At 44.2% G+C, this 17655-nt stretch overlaps 1 protein-coding gene across 4 annotated transcripts in view; it reads right to left on the bottom strand.

Moving 5' to 3' along the window:
• ankfn1a (ankyrin repeat and fibronectin type III domain containing 1a) overlaps window positions 1–17122 on the bottom strand; it is a 235321-nt gene extending 218199 nt beyond the window's left edge. For 2 of the 4 annotated variants that reach the window (XM_045723336.1, XM_014212988.2), the window contains exons 1-4: window positions 16645–17121; window positions 14598–14722; window positions 14149–14328; window positions 9533–9717 (exon numbers count right to left, since the gene is read on the bottom strand). In XM_045723336.1, coding sequence (XP_045579292.1) covers window positions 9533–9717; window positions 14149–14328; window positions 14598–14722; window positions 16645–16704 — 550 coding nt within the window. In that variant the 5' untranslated portion in view covers window positions 16705–17121. Of the gene's footprint in view, window positions 1–9532; window positions 9718–14148; window positions 14329–14597; window positions 14723–15138; window positions 15530–16644 lie in introns of those variants that run through there. The other 2 variants (XM_014212996.2, XM_045723338.1) reach the window with 2 other exon arrangements.
• Between the last annotated feature and the right edge of the window lie 533 nt (window positions 17123–17655).

Raw genomic sequence — 17655 nt, 5'->3', positions numbered from 1 at the left:
TCCTTCACATGCGCAGAATTCTCTATCTATAGCTACTGCAAATCGGGTTTCCAGAAAATCCGGAACCGCAGCCAATCCATAGATAAAAATGCTAAATATGATACAATTTTCCCCGGTCTCCCCTTACTAATGGTGAGCGTCCAACTTTCAAACAATTTCCCCCACTCTTCCATACCAGCGTATCAAGGAAATTCTGATGAGCGCAACAAAGTTTGAGGATATTTTTCAACGTTCAACGAGAGTAAGGGACAGTAGGTAACTAATGTTATGAGAAAAGTAAGAAGCCCATGTTTCAATAGGCGATAAGATAGTAAAGTTTCATGAAAGGAGTGTGGAAATTGTGGCCTGGCGAAGCAGTTTTATTTTTATATTTCTTATTTACCCTTTATTTTTATTTCACCTTTATTTAACCAGGTAGGCAGTTGAGAACAAGTTCTCATTGAGAACTGCCAACTGGCCAAGATAAAGCAAAGCAGTGCGACAAAAACAACAACACAGAGTTACACATGGGATAAACAAACGTACAGTCAATAACACAATAGAAAAATATGTATACAGTGTGTGCAAATTGAGTAAGGAGGTAAGGCAACAGAAGCTAGCCAGCTCAATAGCTACTAGCTAGTAGTCAGCTAACCACTGCTAGCGGTCATCAGCTAACCTTTAGCTCGGAAAGCTCTCGCCAGCTTGTACAACGCGACTCAAACCAGAGCATACCGGACCTATTTTCTCTCCATATCCCCGGATTCCTACCGCAAGCTCTGGACCTTTTCACCTGGATCATCGCAGCTAGCTAGCTGCAATCCGAGTCACTACTCCTGGCTAACGTCTGTCCCAAAGCAAGCACCAATTAGCCTGGAGCGAGCCCATGCTAGGCCCATTCTCCCGGCAAGCTGAAGAGGCCCATCAGCCACTCCTGGGTTACAATACCCGGACCCCTTCTACTGCCGGTACAGGGCACGGAACCCCGCTGATCCCTCACGACTGGACTACCGACGTAATCTGCTCGAGAGGGTACTCAACTGGCCCCCACGTCGCGACGTCCCCTGAATGTCCATCTGCTAGCCTGCTAGCCGCGGTCCGCTAGCTGTGGCCCGCTAGCTGTCTAGAGCATATTGGACTCTTAGCTGAATAGATACATCAGCCAATTTCTTGGACCACTATACCTATTTTTCCAATTGGACTTGGACCCCTCTGCTACTCAGAACCCTACTAATCCATCACGACTGGTCTATCGACGTCACCGCACGCGGAGGCTAAAACAGACTTTCCTCCGTCGCGACGTCCCTCTAAGGCCTTTCTGCTAGCTTGCTAGCCACGGCCTGCTAGTTGTCTGAATCGATGTGTCTCCAGCCAGCCCAACGACTCACTGGACCCCTATGATCCCTCAGCTACGCATGCCTCTCCCTAATATCAATATGCCTTGTCCATTACTGTTCTGGTTAGTGAATATTGTCTTATTTCACTGTAGAGCCTCTAGCCCTGCTCAATATGCCTTAACCAACCATTTAGTTCCACCTCCCACATACGCGGTGACATCACCTGGTTTAAACGTCTCTAGAGACAATATCTCTCTAATCATTACTCAATGCCTAGGTTTACCTCCAATGTACTCACGTCCTACCATACTTTTGTCTGTACATTATGCCTTGAATCTATTCTACGACGTCCAGAAATCTGCTCCTTTTACTCTCTGTTCCGAACGTACTAGACGACCAGTTCTGACAGCCTTTAGCCGTACCCTTATCCTACTCCTCCTCTGGTGATGTAGAGGTTAATCCAGGCCCTGCAGTGCCTAGCTCCACTCCTACGCCCCAGGTGCTCTCATTTGTTGACTTCTGTAACCGTAAAAGCCTTGGTTTCATGTATGTTAACATTAGAAGCCTCCTCCCTAAGTTTGTTTTATTCACTGCTTTAGCACACTCTGCTAAACCGGATGTCCTAGCCGTGTCTGAATCCTGGCTTAGGATAACCACCAAAAACCCTGAAATTTCCATCCCTAACTATAACATTTTCTGACAAGATAGAACTGCCAAAGGGGGCGGTGTTGCAATCTACTGCAGAGATAGCCTGCAGAGTTCTGTCTTACTATCCAGGTCTGTACCCAAACAATTTGAGCTTCTACATTTAAAAATCCACCTTTCCAGAAACAAGTCTCTAAACATTGCCGCTTGCTATAGACCACTCTCTGACCCCAGATGTGCCCTGGACACCATATGTGAATTGATTGCACCCAATCTATCTTCAGAGCTCGTGCTGCTAGGTGACCTAAACTGGGACATGCTTAGCACCCCAGCCATCCTACAGTCTAAGCTCGATGCCCTCAATCTCACACAAATTATCAATGAACCCACCAGGTATAACCCCAAATCCGTAAACACGGGAACCCTCAAAGATATCATCCTAACCAACTTGCCCTCCAAATACACCTCTGCTGTTTTCAACCAAGATCTCAGTGATCACTGCCTCATTGCCTGCATCCGTAATGGATCTGCGGTCAAACGACCACCCCTCATCACTGTCTAACGCTCCCTAAAACACTTCAGCGAGCAGGCCTTTCTAATCGACCTGGCCCGGGTATCCTGGAAGGATATTGACCTCATCCCGTCAGTAGAGGATGCCTGGTTATTCTTCAAAAGTGCCTTCCTCACCATCTTAAAACCTGTTGGGGCTAGGGGGCAGTATTGAGAATTTTGAAAAAAAGATGTGCCCATTTTTAACTGCCTCCTACACCAACTCAGAAGCTAGAATATGCATATTATTGTTCAGGTTTGGATAGAAAACACTCTGAATTTTCTAAAACTGTTTGAATGGTGTCTGTAAGTATAACAGAACTCATATGGCAGTCAAAACCCTGAGACAAATTCTGACAGGAAGTGGATACCTGATGTGTTGAATTACCTTTAAGCCTATGCCATTGAAACACACAGGGGCTTATTAATCGTTGAGCACTTCCTATGGCTTCCACTAGATGTCACCAGTCTTTACAAAGTGTTTTGAGTCTTATACTGTGAGATCTGACCGAACAAGAGCCTTGGAACGGTGGTGGCCGATTAGACTCTGGCGCGAGTTCATGTTGGGTACTCTCGTTCCAATACGTTTTAAAAGAGAATGCAATCGTCCGCCTTGAATATTATTCATGTTCTGGTTAAAAAAGGCACTAATGATTTATGCTATACAACGTTTGACATGTTTGAACGAACGTAAATATTTTTTTCCCCCTCGTTCATGAAGAGAAGTCCGGCGGGCATAGATCATGTGCTAACAACACGGAGCTTTTTGGACATTAATTATGAGCTTTTTCGAACAAAACTACATTTGTTATGGACCTGGGATTCCTGGAAGTGACATCTGATGAAGAGAATCAAAGGTAATGGATTATTTACATAGTATTTTCGATCTCTCCAACATGGCAGTTAGTCTGTATCGCAAAGCGTATTTTTCTGGGCGCAGTGCTCAGATTATTGCAAAGTGTGATTTCCCAGTAAGGTTATTTTTAAATCTGGCAATCCGGTTGCGTTCAAGAGATGTAAATCTATAATTCTTTGAATGACAATATAATATTTTACCAATGTTTTCGAATAGTAATTATTTAATTTGTTGTGCTGATTGACTGGCGGTTATTGGAGGGAAACGATTTCCTCAACATCAACGCCATAGTCAAACACTGTTTTTGGATATAAATATGAACTTGATAGAACAAAAAATGCATGTATTGTCTAACATAATGTCCTAGGAGTGTCATCTGATGGAGATTGTCAAAGGTTAGTGCATAATTTTACCTGGTTTTCTGCTTTTGGTGACGCCTGTCTTTGAATTGACAAAACATTACACACAGCTATTGTCAATGTACTCTCCTAACATAATCTAACTTTATGCTTTCGCCGTAAAGCCTTTTTGAAATCGGACAACGTGGTTAGATTAAGGAGATGTTTATCTTTCAAAGGGTGTAAGATAGTTGTATGTTTGAGAAATTTGAATTATGACATTTAATTGTTTTCAAATTTGGCGCTCTTGATATTTCACCTGTTGTTGATAGGGTGTACCAGGGGTGGGACGCTTGCGTCCCACATAGCCCATAGAGGTTAAATAAGCATGCCCCATTCTATTTTTTTTAACCAGGAACAGATATAGCCCTTGGTTCTCTCCAGACCTGACTGCCCTTGACCAGCACAAAAACATCCTGTGGCGTTCTGCATTAGCATCGAATAGCCCCCCGATATGCAACTTTTCAGGGAAGTTAGGAACCAATATACACAGGCAGTTAGAAAAGCTAAGGCTAGCTTTTTCAAGCAGAAATTTGCATCCTGTAGCACAAACTCAAAAAAGTTCTGGGACACTAAAGTCCATGGAGAATAAGAGCACCTCCTCCCAGCTGCCCACTGCACTGAGGCTAGGAAACACTGTCACCACCGATAAATCCACTATAATTGAGAATTTCAATAAGCATTTTTCTACGGCTGGCCATGCTTTCCACCTTGCTACCCCTACCCCGATCAACAGCCCTGCACCCCCCACAGCAACTCGCCCTAGCCTCCCCCATTTCTCCTTCACCCAAATCCAGATAGCTGATGTTCTGAACGAGCTGCAAAATCTGTACCCTTACAAATCAGCAGGGCTAGACAATCTGGACCCTCTAAAATTATCTGCAGAAATTATTGCAACCCCTATTACTAGCCTGTTCAACCTTTCTTTCGTATCGTCTGAGATTCCCAAAGATTGGAATGCTGCCGCGGTCATCCCCCTCTTCAAAGGGGGAGACACTCTAGACCCAAACTGCTACAGACCTATATCTATCCTACCCAGCCTTTCTAAGGTCTTCAAAAGCCAAGTTAAATAGATTACCGACCATTTCGAATCCCACAGTACCTTCTCCGCTATGCAATCTGGTTTCAGAGCTGGTCACGGCTAGGACATCAGGGTTGGAGGAGCGTGCTAAAGCAGTGAATAAAACAAACTTAGGGAGGAGGCTTCTAATGTTAACATGCATGAAAACAAGGCTTTTACGGTTACAGAAGTCAACAAATGAGAGCACCTGGGGAGTAGGAGTGGAGCTAGGCACTGCAGGGCCTGGATTAACCTCTACATCACCAGAGGAACAGAGGAGGAGTAGGATGAGAGAACGGCTAAAGGCTATAAGAACTGGTTGTCTAGCGCTTTGGGAACAGAGATTAAAGGAGCAGATTTCTGGGCGTCGTAGGATAGATTCAGGGCATTGTGTACAGACAAGGGTATGTTAGGGTGCGAGTACAGTGGGGGTAAACCTAGGCATTGAGTGACGATGAGAGAGGTTGCATCTCTGGAGGCGCCAGTTAAGCCAGGTGTGGTCTCCGCATGTGTGGGGGGTGGGACAAGGGGGCTATCTGAGGCATGTTGAGCAGGACTAGGGGCTCCGCAGTAAAATAAAACAATGAGAGCTGCCCTAAACAACAGTATACAAGGCATATTGACATTAGAAAAAGGCAACTAGGCAAGTCAGTTAACAACAAATTCTTATTTACAATGACGGCCTACCAAAAGGCAAAAGGCCTCCTACGGGGACGGGGGCTAGGATTAAAAATCAATAAATAAAACATAAATATAGCACAAAACACACATCACGACAAGAGAGACACAACACTACATTAAGAGAGACCTAAGACAATAACATAGCAAGGCAGCAACACATGACAACACAGCGTGGTAGCAACACAACATAACAATATGGTAGCAACATAACATGGTAGCAGCACAAAACATGGTACAAACATTATTGGGCACAGACAATAGCACAAAGGACAAGAAGGTAGAGACAACAATACATCACACAAAGCAGCCACAACTGTCAGTAAGAGTGTCCATGATTGAGTCATTGAATGAAGAGAGAGAAAAAACTGTCCAGTTTGAGTGTTTGTTGCAGCTCGTTCCAGTCGCTAGCTGCAGCGAACTGAAAAGAGGAGCGACCCAGGGATGTGTGTGCTTTCGGGACCTTTAACAGAATGTGACTGGCAGAACGGGTGTTGTATGTGGAGGATGAGGGCTACAGTATATATCTCAGATGGGGGGAGTGAGGCCTAAGAGGTTTTTATAAATAACCATCAACCAGTGGGTCTTGCGATGGGTATACAGAGATGACCAGTTTACAGAGGAGTATAGAGTGCAGTGATGTGTCCTATAAGGAGCATTGGTGGCAAATCTGATGGCAGAATGGTAAATTACATCTAGCCGCTCGAGAGCACCATTATCTGCCGATCTATAACTTATGTCTCCGTAATCTAGCATGGGTAGGATGGTCATCTGAATCAGGGTTAGTTTGGCAGCTGGGGTGAAAGAAGAGCGATTACGATAGAGGAAACCATGTCTAGATTTAACTTTAGCCTGCAGCTTTGATATGTGCTGAGAGAAGGACAGTGTGCCGTCTAGCCGTACTCCCAAGTACTTGTATGAGGTGACTACCTCAAGCTCTAAACCCTCAGAGGTAATAATTACACCTGTCAGGAGAGGGGCATTCTTCTTACCAAACCACGTGACCTTTGTTTTGGAGGTGTTAAGAACAAGGTTAAGGGTAGAGAAAGCTTGTTGGACATTAAGAAAGCTTTGTTGTAGAGCATTTAACACAAAATAAAGGGGCCAGCTGAGTATAAGATCGTATCATCTGCATATAAATAAATGGATGAGAGAGCTTCCTACTGCCTGATCTATGTTGTTGATGTAAATTGAGAAGAGTGTGGGGCCTAGGATTGAGCCTTGTGGTACTCCCTTGGTGGCAGGCAGTGGCTGAGACAGCAGATTTTCTGACTTTATACACTGCACTCTTTGAGAGAGGTAGTTAGCAAACCAGGCCAAAGACCCCTCAGAGACACCAATACTCCTCAGCTGGCGCACAAGAATGGAATGGTCTACCGTATCAAAATTGCTTAGAATCAAGGGCAATGGTGACATCATTGAGAACCTTTAAGGCTGCTGGGACACATCCATAACTTGAGTGGAAACCAGTTTGCATACCAGAGAGAACACTATAGACATCAAGAAAGCCAGTCAGTTGATTATTGACATGTTTTTCCAACACTTTTGCTAAACAGGGCAAAATAGAAACAGGCCGATAACAGTTAGGATCAGCTTGATCTCCCCCTTTAAATAAAGGACGGACCATGGCTGCCTTCCAAGCAATGGGAACCTCCCCAGAAAGGAGAGACAGGTTAAAAAGGTCAGAGATAGGCTTGGTGGTGATAGTGGCAGCAACCTTAAAGAAGAAAGGGTCTAAACCATCTGACCCAGATCATTTTTGGGGGTCAAGTTTCAGGAGCTCCTTTAGCACCTCGGACTCAGTGACTGCCTGCAGGGAGAAACTTTGTAGCGGGGCAGGGGAAAAAGAGGGAGAAGCATCAGGGATAGTCACAGAAGGGGTGGGAGATGAGGAAATGTTGGACGGGCAAGGAGGCATGGCTGAGTCAAATAGGAATCCTGAATTAATGGTGATTAAAGAGCTCAGCCATGTGCTTCTTGTCAGTAACCACCACATCATCAACATTAAGGGACATGGGCAGCTGTGAGGAGATGGGTTTATTCTCCAGGTCTTTAACCGTTTTACAGAACTTTTTGGGGTTAGACCCACAGAGAGAGAACTGCTTCTTATAGTAACTAACGTTGGCCTTCCGGATATCCTGAGTGCACTTATTTCTCATTTGCCTGAACGAGAGCCAGTCAGCCTGAGTATGCGTGTGCCGAGCCTTTCACCAAATGCAATTCTTGAGGTGGAGTAACTCTGCAAGATCACTGTCGAACCAGGGGCTGTACCTGTTTTTAATTCTCATTTTCTTTATGGGGGTGTGTTTGTCAACAATACAACTGAAAATATAAAAAAGAAGGTCCAAGCATCTTCGCCTGAAGGGATCAAGCTGATTCTATACCATTTTACAGAGGCCAGATCATGAAGGAAGGCTTGCTCATTAAAGTGTTTTAGCAAGCGTCTATGACAAATCAGGACAGGTCGTTTCACTGAGCATCCATTATGAACACAGGCTGTAAAACAGTGATCACTAAGGTCATTGCAGAAAACACCAGACTGATACCTATCAGGATTAATTGTAAGACCAACATCATGGAGAGTAGCCTTTTCTGGGTGTTTGGAGTCATACCTTGTGGGATTGGTAATAATCTGAGAAAGATTTAGGTAGTCCCATTGCTTTAGGACTTGGGTCAGGTGGTTTAAGCATGTCCCAGTTTAGGTCACCTAGCAGGACAAATTCAGACTTAGTGTAAGGGGCCAGGAGAGAGCTTAGGGCAGGTAGGGTACAGGCCGGTGCTGATGGAGGACGATAACACCCAGCAACAGTCAACAAAGAGCTATTTGAAAGTTTAATGCTTAAAACCACCCAATCAAATTGTTTGGGGACAGACTTGGTGGAGACAACCGACCACTGAATGTGATCCTTGGTAAAGTTTGCCACTCCCCCACCTTTGGAAGATCTGTCTTGCTGAAAAAGGTTATAACCAGAAAGGTTAACATCAGTATTCAAAACTCTCTTTCCTAACCACGTCTCTGTAATGACCAACCCATCTGGATTGGAGCTGTGAACCCACACTTTCAATTGATCCATTTTAGGTAATAAGCTTCTAGTGTTAACGTGCAGAAAACCCAGGCTTTTACAGGAGCAGAAATCAGTGAAGCAGATATCAGAGTACAAGTCAGAATTGGGGCTAGCAAATGTAGATGGGCCAGGGTGTACATGCACATTTCCAGATAATAGTTTAATGCGCTGACGGAATGGAAGCTGATACTGTAATCACATAAACATTTATTCTACACTGAAACAAGACCGAGACACTCAATGTGTGGTCTCGAGACCGGACTCAACACTGACATTAACTCATTTTCTACCGAGAGTTGAGATATTGGAGTGGTATGATACTGTTGAGTTAGGTCCTACTCTGGCAGCACAGTGCTTGTATTAGACTAGAGCTCCCTCTAGTGGCGTAAAGGTAAAACTCCTAGTTCAAATACTTCTGGTTAGACTTCTGACACCTAACAGCAGAGCGGGAGAGGAGATAGAGAGATTAAACACACATCTCCTAACAGGAAGAAGTCTTTATCATTCCCCATAAGGGTGGAGCTGAGACACACACACACACACTAATACAGGAAGCATGCCACTCCACAGCATAAACATGACCATCAGTGAAAAATCAACACAGATCTGAGGGAAGAGAATGTTCACCACTGAGAAGTGAAGGAGTTGTAAAATAAAACAAGAGGTTAATGAGGTCCTTGACTCACCCTACCCAACTTGACAAAGATAGAGAGAAGGAGGCTGACAGAGAAAGATAGATAGGAGGAGGCTGAAAGAGAAAGAAAGATATTGAGAAGGAGGCTGACAGAAAGATAGAGAGAAGGAGACTGACAGAAAGATAGAGGAGGCTGACAGAGAAAGCAAACAGAGATAATAGTTATACAGTCTAGAGAAAGAGAAAAAACTAGCGTGAGACATAAGGAGGGAGACAGACAGAGAAAGAGAGATAGCTAGACTGACAGACAGATAATTAGGTCAGTGTGTACCTGTAGAGGTCCAGTGTAGTCCCCCGGGGCTGGCTGCCAATCTCCTGCGCTTCCTGACACTGACCCCGACCTGGGGGGTTATGTTGCACGGCGTAGAGGACAGGATGGGGGCTAAGGGTGTGGCCAGGAATGGGATTTCCCGCCCCAGTGCAGGGGTCAGGAACATGGCCTCCCTATCTAGAGGTCTACGACAGGCACAGGAAGTAGAAGACACAAGACAGGAAGTTAACACCTGTAGACCTCTGGATTGACCAAGTACAACTCGTCTTTTTCTGGACTGACCAATTAAAACGGGTCTATTTCTGTATTTAAAAATGTATTTTAGATATTTTTTCATCAATTTTGTTTTGGAGTGGAAAGGTTCCAAAAGCATGCTAGTGGTGGTCTAGCTTGTCTGGTCTGGCTGTACAATAAGCAGTATGGACAAAACCAGTAGGAATGTCAACACTATTAACCATAAAGGAATTTCAGTATATTGGTATGAATGAACAGTGTGTGCACTCCAAATGGCCCCCGTTTCCCTATATAGTGATCTTCTTTTGACCAGGGCCCAGAGGGCTCTATTAAAAGTAGTGCCATTTCAGTGATTTAGAAAACACTGCTTTTGAATTATACGAGCAGTTGACAAGCAATTACTATAGACTTAAATCCTGATACATGATCTTGCCCCCAAGATCATATAAAATAAATTGCAGACATTTCAGAACAAATTAGTCAGGATTATTCTTAAACTTCCAGCACTTACACATCTTGACTATTCCCACTTTGAAAGCCTTAGATGGCTCAAAGTGGAGGAGAGAGTCGCTCAGATTAAATTGTGTCTGGTACATCAGATTGTCCACAGTATGGTCTCCAGGTACCTATGTAACTATTTTAACTTGGTAACTATTCACTAGGAGTGAAACTGACGCTGTTCCTTTTCGATATTAAAGTGGTATGGGGAAAGAAACTTTTTTATACTCAGCTGCCATTCTTTGGAATAATTTTCAGAATAATTTGAAACGTATAACTTCCATAGGTAGTTTCAAGTTTTCACTGAAAAAAATTGCTAAATAGTAGCATGTCTCAAAAGTAAGTCGTATTAGTACGTGGCTGAGAAGGAAATGCCTGGGATAGCATATGGTCTGCCTTTTGGTACCTGTTGTATATCATATTGTGATTGTCTTGTATATATATTAGGGATTGATTGTTCTATATACACTGCTCAAAAAAATAAAGGGAACACTTAAACAACACAATGTAACTCCAAGTCAATCACACTTCTGTGAAATCAAACTGTCCACTTAGGAAGCAACACTGATTGACAATAAATTTCACATGCTGTTGTGCAAATGGAATAGACAGGTGGAAATTATAGGCAATTAGCAACACACCCCCAATAAAGGAGTGGTTCTGCAGGTGGGGACCACAGACCACTTCTCAGTTCCTATGCTCCTATGCTTCCTGGCTGATGTTTTAGTCACTTTTGAATGCTGGCGGTGCTTTCACTCTAGTGGTAGCATGAGACGGAGTCTACAACCCACACAAGTGGCTCAGGTAGTGCAGCTCATCCAGGATGGCACATCAATGCGAGCTGTGGCAAGAAGGTTTGCTGTGTCTGTCAGCGTAGTGTCCAGAGCATGGAGGCGCTACCAGGAGACAGGCCAGTACATCAGGAGACGTGGAGGAGGCCGTAGGAGGGCAACAACCCAGCAGCAGGACCGCTACCTCCGCCTTTGTACAAGGAAGAGCAGGAGAAGCACTGCCAGAGCCCTGCAAAATGACCTCCAGCAGGCCACAAATGTGCATGTGTCTGTTCAAATGGTCAGAAACAGACTCCATGAGGGTGGTATGAGGGCCCGACGTCCACAGGTGGGGGTTGTGCTTACAGCCCAACACCGTGCAGGACGTTTGGCATTTGCCAGAGAACACCAAGATTGGCAAATTCGCCACTGGCGCCCTGTGCTCTTCACAGATGAAAGCAGGTTCACACTGAGCACAGTGACAGAGTCTGGAGACGCCGTGGAGAACGTTCTGCTGCCTGCAACATCCTCCAGCATGACCGGTTTGGCAGTGGGTCAGTCATGGTGTGGGGTGGCATTTCTTTGGGGGGCCGCACAGCCCTCCATGTGCTCGCCAGAGGTAGCCTGACTGCCATTAGGTACTAAGATGAGATCCTCAGACCCCTTGTGAGACCATATGCTGGTGCGGTTGGCCCTGGGTTCCTCCTAATGCAAGACAATGCTAGACTTCAGGTGGCTGGAGTGTGTCAGCAGTTCCTGCAAGAGGAAGGCATTGATGCTATGGACTGGCCCGCCCGTTCCCCAGACCTGAATCCAATTGAGCACATCTGGGACATCTTGTCTCGCTCCATCCACCAACGCCACGTTGCACCACAGACTGTCCAGGAGTTGGCGGATTCTTTAGTCCAGGTCTGGGAGGAGATCCATCAGGAGACCATCCGCCACCTCATCAGGAGCATGCCCAGGCGTTGTAGGGCGGTCATAAAGGCACGTGGAGGCCACACACACTACTGAGCCTCATTTTGACTTGTTTTAAGGACATTACATCAAAGTTGGATCAGCCTGTAGTGTGGTTTTCCACTTTAATTTTGAGTGTGACTCCAAATCCAGACCTCCATGGGTTGATAAATTGGATTTCCATTGATTATTTTTGTGTGATTTTGTTGTCAGCACATTCAACTATGTAAAGAAAAAAGTATTTAATAAGATTATTTCTTTCATTCAGATCTAGGATGTGTTGTTTAAGTGTTCCCTTTATTTTTGGAGCAGTATATTAAGGGTATGTGGCAAAGGGGAGATGTACCTGTCCATAGTTGTTTATTAGGAAAGGGAATTGTACTAAATTATCTCATGTTATGAAACAAACAATTGTCTCTGTCATTGTCTGTTGCCACTACAATTGCTGCCTAACCTTGTTGCATTCCCCCTTCCCCCTCCAAAAGGACCACAACGGAAATAAACGTTTAAGGGTTATCCTTGATGATATTCTTAAATTGTATGTGGCGGCGTCACCGGCTGGAGCACCGTTATGTATGTATTTAAAAACAATTGCCTAATAGGGAATAGGGTGCCATTGGGGACGATTATAACATTAGTTAGGGGAAGATGTGATACATTTAATTTTCTGGTTTTCTTTTCAGAGCTCTTGAGTGACACTAATAGTGCCTAATTTGCATCATGGCAGTTTGACACACACATGCATGCACTCACTTTCTCTCTCACACACACACACACAACTCAACTACCAGAAGCTAAAATATTCATGATACATCTCCTGAATGGAAAATCCACGAGATACATGTACAGTAGTCTATGAAACATACAAAGCTAAATAATAAGTCAATGTGTTCTCTTCTCTTAACTATTCAGCCATCTTTGACGATGCCAAAGGCAATTTTTTTAGTTCCGAAAATACAATATAAACATTGCACAAGACCTCAAATACCCATTATCCAGGTAAGTTGAATAGCCTTTCCCAAATCATTAGGAAGCTTACATAACATCTTTGAGCATTAAGCATTAGTCCTAGCCTGAAGCATACTGATTATTCACAGCGGAGATCATATAGCTTTGCTCTTTACATTGGAATTCGGAACTCTATGACTGTACTGCCAATACTTATAGCTGGCACACGACGATGCACAATTCTGCAATCTGCAGTCATAACATTCTGGCCCTCTGATTATAAGCAGCGGATATTACATATCTATAACCTAGTTTTGAATATATTCCTCTATAGTACCTGACTTCAGTGACGTTGTAACTGCGGCTTCTCCATGATCCTCTATGGGTTCCTCTCTTTCTCCTCCGCACGAAAAACTCCACCAACTTCTCCCAACTTGACATAGCTCTTTACCGCAGTAACTCAACATCGACCAATTCTCAAAACATGTTCACTTCTCTATAAATTTGGATCATTTTTTAATCCCTCAACTTTGGACGATTGCAATCGACTTCCATGGACATCAATGTCTGCCACTCACAGCAAGATACATATACCGTGAGAGTTTATGTTGGGGTGACCAGGGGGAGGGGGGAGCTGGGTAAGACTTGGCGACCACTCATTCAAAACTACACTGGCAACATAATCACACATCATGGCACTGAGCTGTTCCCCAGTCAAAAGCAGTGGTGTTCAAAGACCAATAAGTGTCTCAAATGACCAGTGTGTGTGTGTGTGTGTGTGTGTGTGTGTGTGTGGTAACAGCCACTCAGCAGCTAAATCTGGGGAATCAAGAGTCAAGTGCTTCAAGTGTCTCAGTAGTAACTCATGGAGAAAGGCTGGTGGATTGAGCCTTTGTAATGACTGAAAGACTAAACCACACAAGACCACACCGGGGCCTGTGGCTGTATGGGCTTTGAAACCTCCACAGACATTTGATAACACTAGAGAAAACTCAGCTCTTAAAGCGAAGTGCTTGAAATGGGACATTGTTGAAGCTTCTGCCTCTTTTACAATCTTTTAAATAATTGCAAACACTTTAGCTGTGTTTAATTGAGCTTGCCTGTTGCAGTGGAAACAATACAAAAGTCCCAAAAGTGCAAACCTCATCCAGCTGGCAGGCCAAAGCAAACACTCAAAGTGTTTGACATTTGTACCTAGGTCTGATGTACCTGTGTGGTGTGTCTGTCTCGCCAGTCTCGCTGCAGGTGGAGAGGTGTGCTGTAGAGGTGGAGCTTGAGGAGGAGGAGGTAGAGCGGATGGACTCTAGGGCCCTGGGGAGCAGCGTGGAGGGCATGCACAGCCATGTCTCCAGGTCAGAGAACTTAGAATAGCTCAGCATCTCCAGAACACTGACAAGGGAGATAGGAGAGAGGCACAAATACATTTCACCCAAACTGAAAAGATATGACGAGAATTTGGTGCGAATGTAGGCCTATATGGAGTGACATGAGAGATAAAAGACAGAAAGAGAATGGAAAAAGAAAAAGTGATAGAGAGAGAGAGAGAGAGAGCGAGGGGAGAGAAGGAGAGAAAAGGGAAAGAAGAGAAAGAGAGAGCAAGAGAGAGACAAAGACACAGCGAGAGCAAAAGAGAGGAGGGACAGGGTTTTGGAGCGTACCTGTCCTCCCCCACCCCTGGTATGTCATCCTTCTCGTCTGCAGCCTGGAAGACACAGGAGGTCCTGGAGTCCCGGGACAGCAGCCCACACACCTTATCAGAGTCCAGAGACATCTTCAGCCATAGCTAGGGGGGGAGACGAAAAGAAGTGAGCCAAGAGACATTCAGTTCTATTATCTAATTCAGCATTAAATGGATATCTGTCACTGTCTGTCTTCCCATTGAATGAACACACACACACACACACACACACACACACACACACACACACACACACACACACACACACACACACACACACACACACACACACACACACACACACACACACGGCTTTTCAGGGGGAACAGACAAAGAGAGAAGGGATCACTAAAGGACTGAGAAAGACATTGCCCTCAAGTCATAATATGTAACTACTCAGCCTAGTCCTAATGAAGGTATAATGACTGAACAGTTCGGAAAGAAAACCATGAGCTTTAAACTTCCTTAGTGAATAGTTACTCTGTAACACACCACTCACCTAACACACACCTAAGACTTACCGCAGTGTTTTACCAAAAAGTCTCCGACTTCTGTGTTTACACCTCCACGACCCGGCTCCAGTGTCTCTCTGGGCCATGGCCTCAGTGGACCTGCTCTGACTTGGGGCCAAGGCCAGGCCACTGCTACTTTTCAGCTGGCATTTACATAAAAATGACTAACTGAGAACAGTGGTTAACATCTTCCATGTCTAACGCCTTCTCACAGAGCAACTGTCTTGATGATGCAGAGGTTGTTGATTCTGCTTTTCACAAGTGTCACACTACTGATGGAAACACAGTTTCCAAAAAAGAACACTAGAGCTTACAATAATAATAGTTATTATTATTTGGTGAGTGCTTATATTTGTCCTATTTCACATATTTATTTATTTCACCTTTATTTAGCCAGGTAGGCAATTTGAGAACAAGTTCTCATTTACAACTGCGACCTGGCCAAGATAAAGCAAAGCAGTTCGACACATACGACAACACAGAGTTAGTTACACATGGAATAAACAAACGGAGAGTGGGGTCACAGCCAGGGTCTGCCATTATCATCAATTAGGGTTAAGTGCCTTGCTCAAGGGCACATAGGCATATTTTTCACCTTGTCGGCTCAGGGATTCGACCTTTCCTTTCGGGCCCAGCGCTCTAACCGCTAGGCTAACTGCCGCCTAAGCTTACAATAGCATAATCACTGGCGACACACTGCTGCTGTGTTGGCGAAAGGTCAACAGTAGAATGATGTGTGACAGTAATAGTCCAAATCATTACCCACTTTCCTCCACGTGGCCAATGTTTAGGCTTGTGAGTCAGCCTGTACAGTATGGGCAACTCCCTGGTCAGCATGGAAAAAATGTCAAACTACATCACATAATTCGAAAAGGTATTGCTATAGCTTTATCTTGTATGCAGAAGAAAACGTGCTAGGCTACTGCTACAATAACACACACTGTGTCCCCTGTTAAGATGATATTCCTGCATGCCATAAGAAAATCTTTTCTCTCCTTCATTTCGCCCATCTTTAATTAGCCTACTGTACTTTCCTCCGTGGAACACGACATGAGCTGCTATTCAACGGGAAATTCACTTCAGCTTTACATTATTGCATGAAAGCTTGCTAGTTGTCCCATTAATTATACTTTAACAATGTTGCAGCGAAACTACAATGTTACAGCAAAACGTAGTAATTGCAAAAGCCCCCGGGCGATTTCAAAGCAAGCTGCGGATACATTAAAACGTTCTACTAAGTCTTATGTAGCCTAAAGTTTCCATCTTTGTTTCTTTCCCCCTGAAATCTCAGTTCAGAACAAAACATATGCTCTCCCGAAGCATTCCTTCGTCGTTTACTCCCTGTTACGTGTCTTTCTCTTTTTCTGCCTTTGTCTTGAGTTTGCTGCTGCCTAGCAATACAATAGCCTACATCCCTAAAATGCAGTAGCCTAGCCTAAAAAACAAGGCAGAGGGTAGGCCGGATGTAGGCTAGTTCATACTTTCAAAAAGACTTCGATTTTTAGGAGAACTTACCACGCAAATCCCCAGTTCGACATCATGGGGAGGTCGGACATCAGAGCGCTCGGTAGTCATCAGTTAATTAGCCTATCGTCCCGGACTGAGGATGGGCAGCAGCATCGGATAGCGGACAGCCGGACACCAATCTATAGCCGAGGGAAATGGTCCACATACAATCAGCTAGTTACCACAAGTCCACGTCCTGCGGTAAACAGACTATATTTGGCCACCCCTTGGCTCGTACTTTATGTCAAAAAAAGATTTGAGTCAGTTACTATGAGGAGACCTTCATCATCAGTTCAAAGCAGCCGTCTGAAGGAAAAGATAACTTGGACAGGAAATATTTATGTCGTTAGGCTGTCCGCCCAAAATTGCGAAGACTGCAATTAGGCTCCATCGACGGAGCAATCTGGATAAACAACAGCCCATCTCATCACACATCAACGTGACCACCACATACATGAACGAGCTACATGAAAATACACTTTGAAAAGGAGCTTGATGACTGTTGGTCCTAGGCTACTTGGAACATGGAATAGTTGTATGGAAATGATGATAAAAAGATGTTTGATGGTATTGTTAACTACAACACCACAATAATCAGCCTCTTCATCATTCAAAACTACCACCATCATTATCAGCATCAGTAACCTCACTCACATAAATCAGTGGAAGGCTTATTCTATCACATGTTATCTAGCTGGATGATTTAGCAGATGTTGTAATTTCAACATGGGCCTTAGAAGGAGATTTGTCTTACACATTAAAAACAGTGTTTGCAATATACTCTACAAAAACAATCAATCAGCCTACATCGAATACATAGATTGCCTAATATTTCTCTGATGTATGTGAGACACATAACAGTGTTGTGTTGTGAATGTCGGGATTATAAAAATACATTAATCATTCAATAAGATTCATTTCAGGGATTTGATTTCACGGAGTCCCAAATTGTACCCTATTCCCAGGAAAAATAAAGGCCTTTATAGTGCACTACTTTTTGCGAGGGCCCATATGGCTCTG

Source organism: Salmo salar, chromosome ssa01, assembly GCF_905237065.1.
Source record: "Salmo salar chromosome ssa01, Ssal_v3.1, whole genome shotgun sequence".
Taxonomy (NCBI): Eukaryota; Metazoa; Chordata; class Actinopteri; order Salmoniformes; family Salmonidae; genus Salmo; species Salmo salar.
This window is presented reverse-complemented; position numbering and strand designations above follow the sequence as displayed.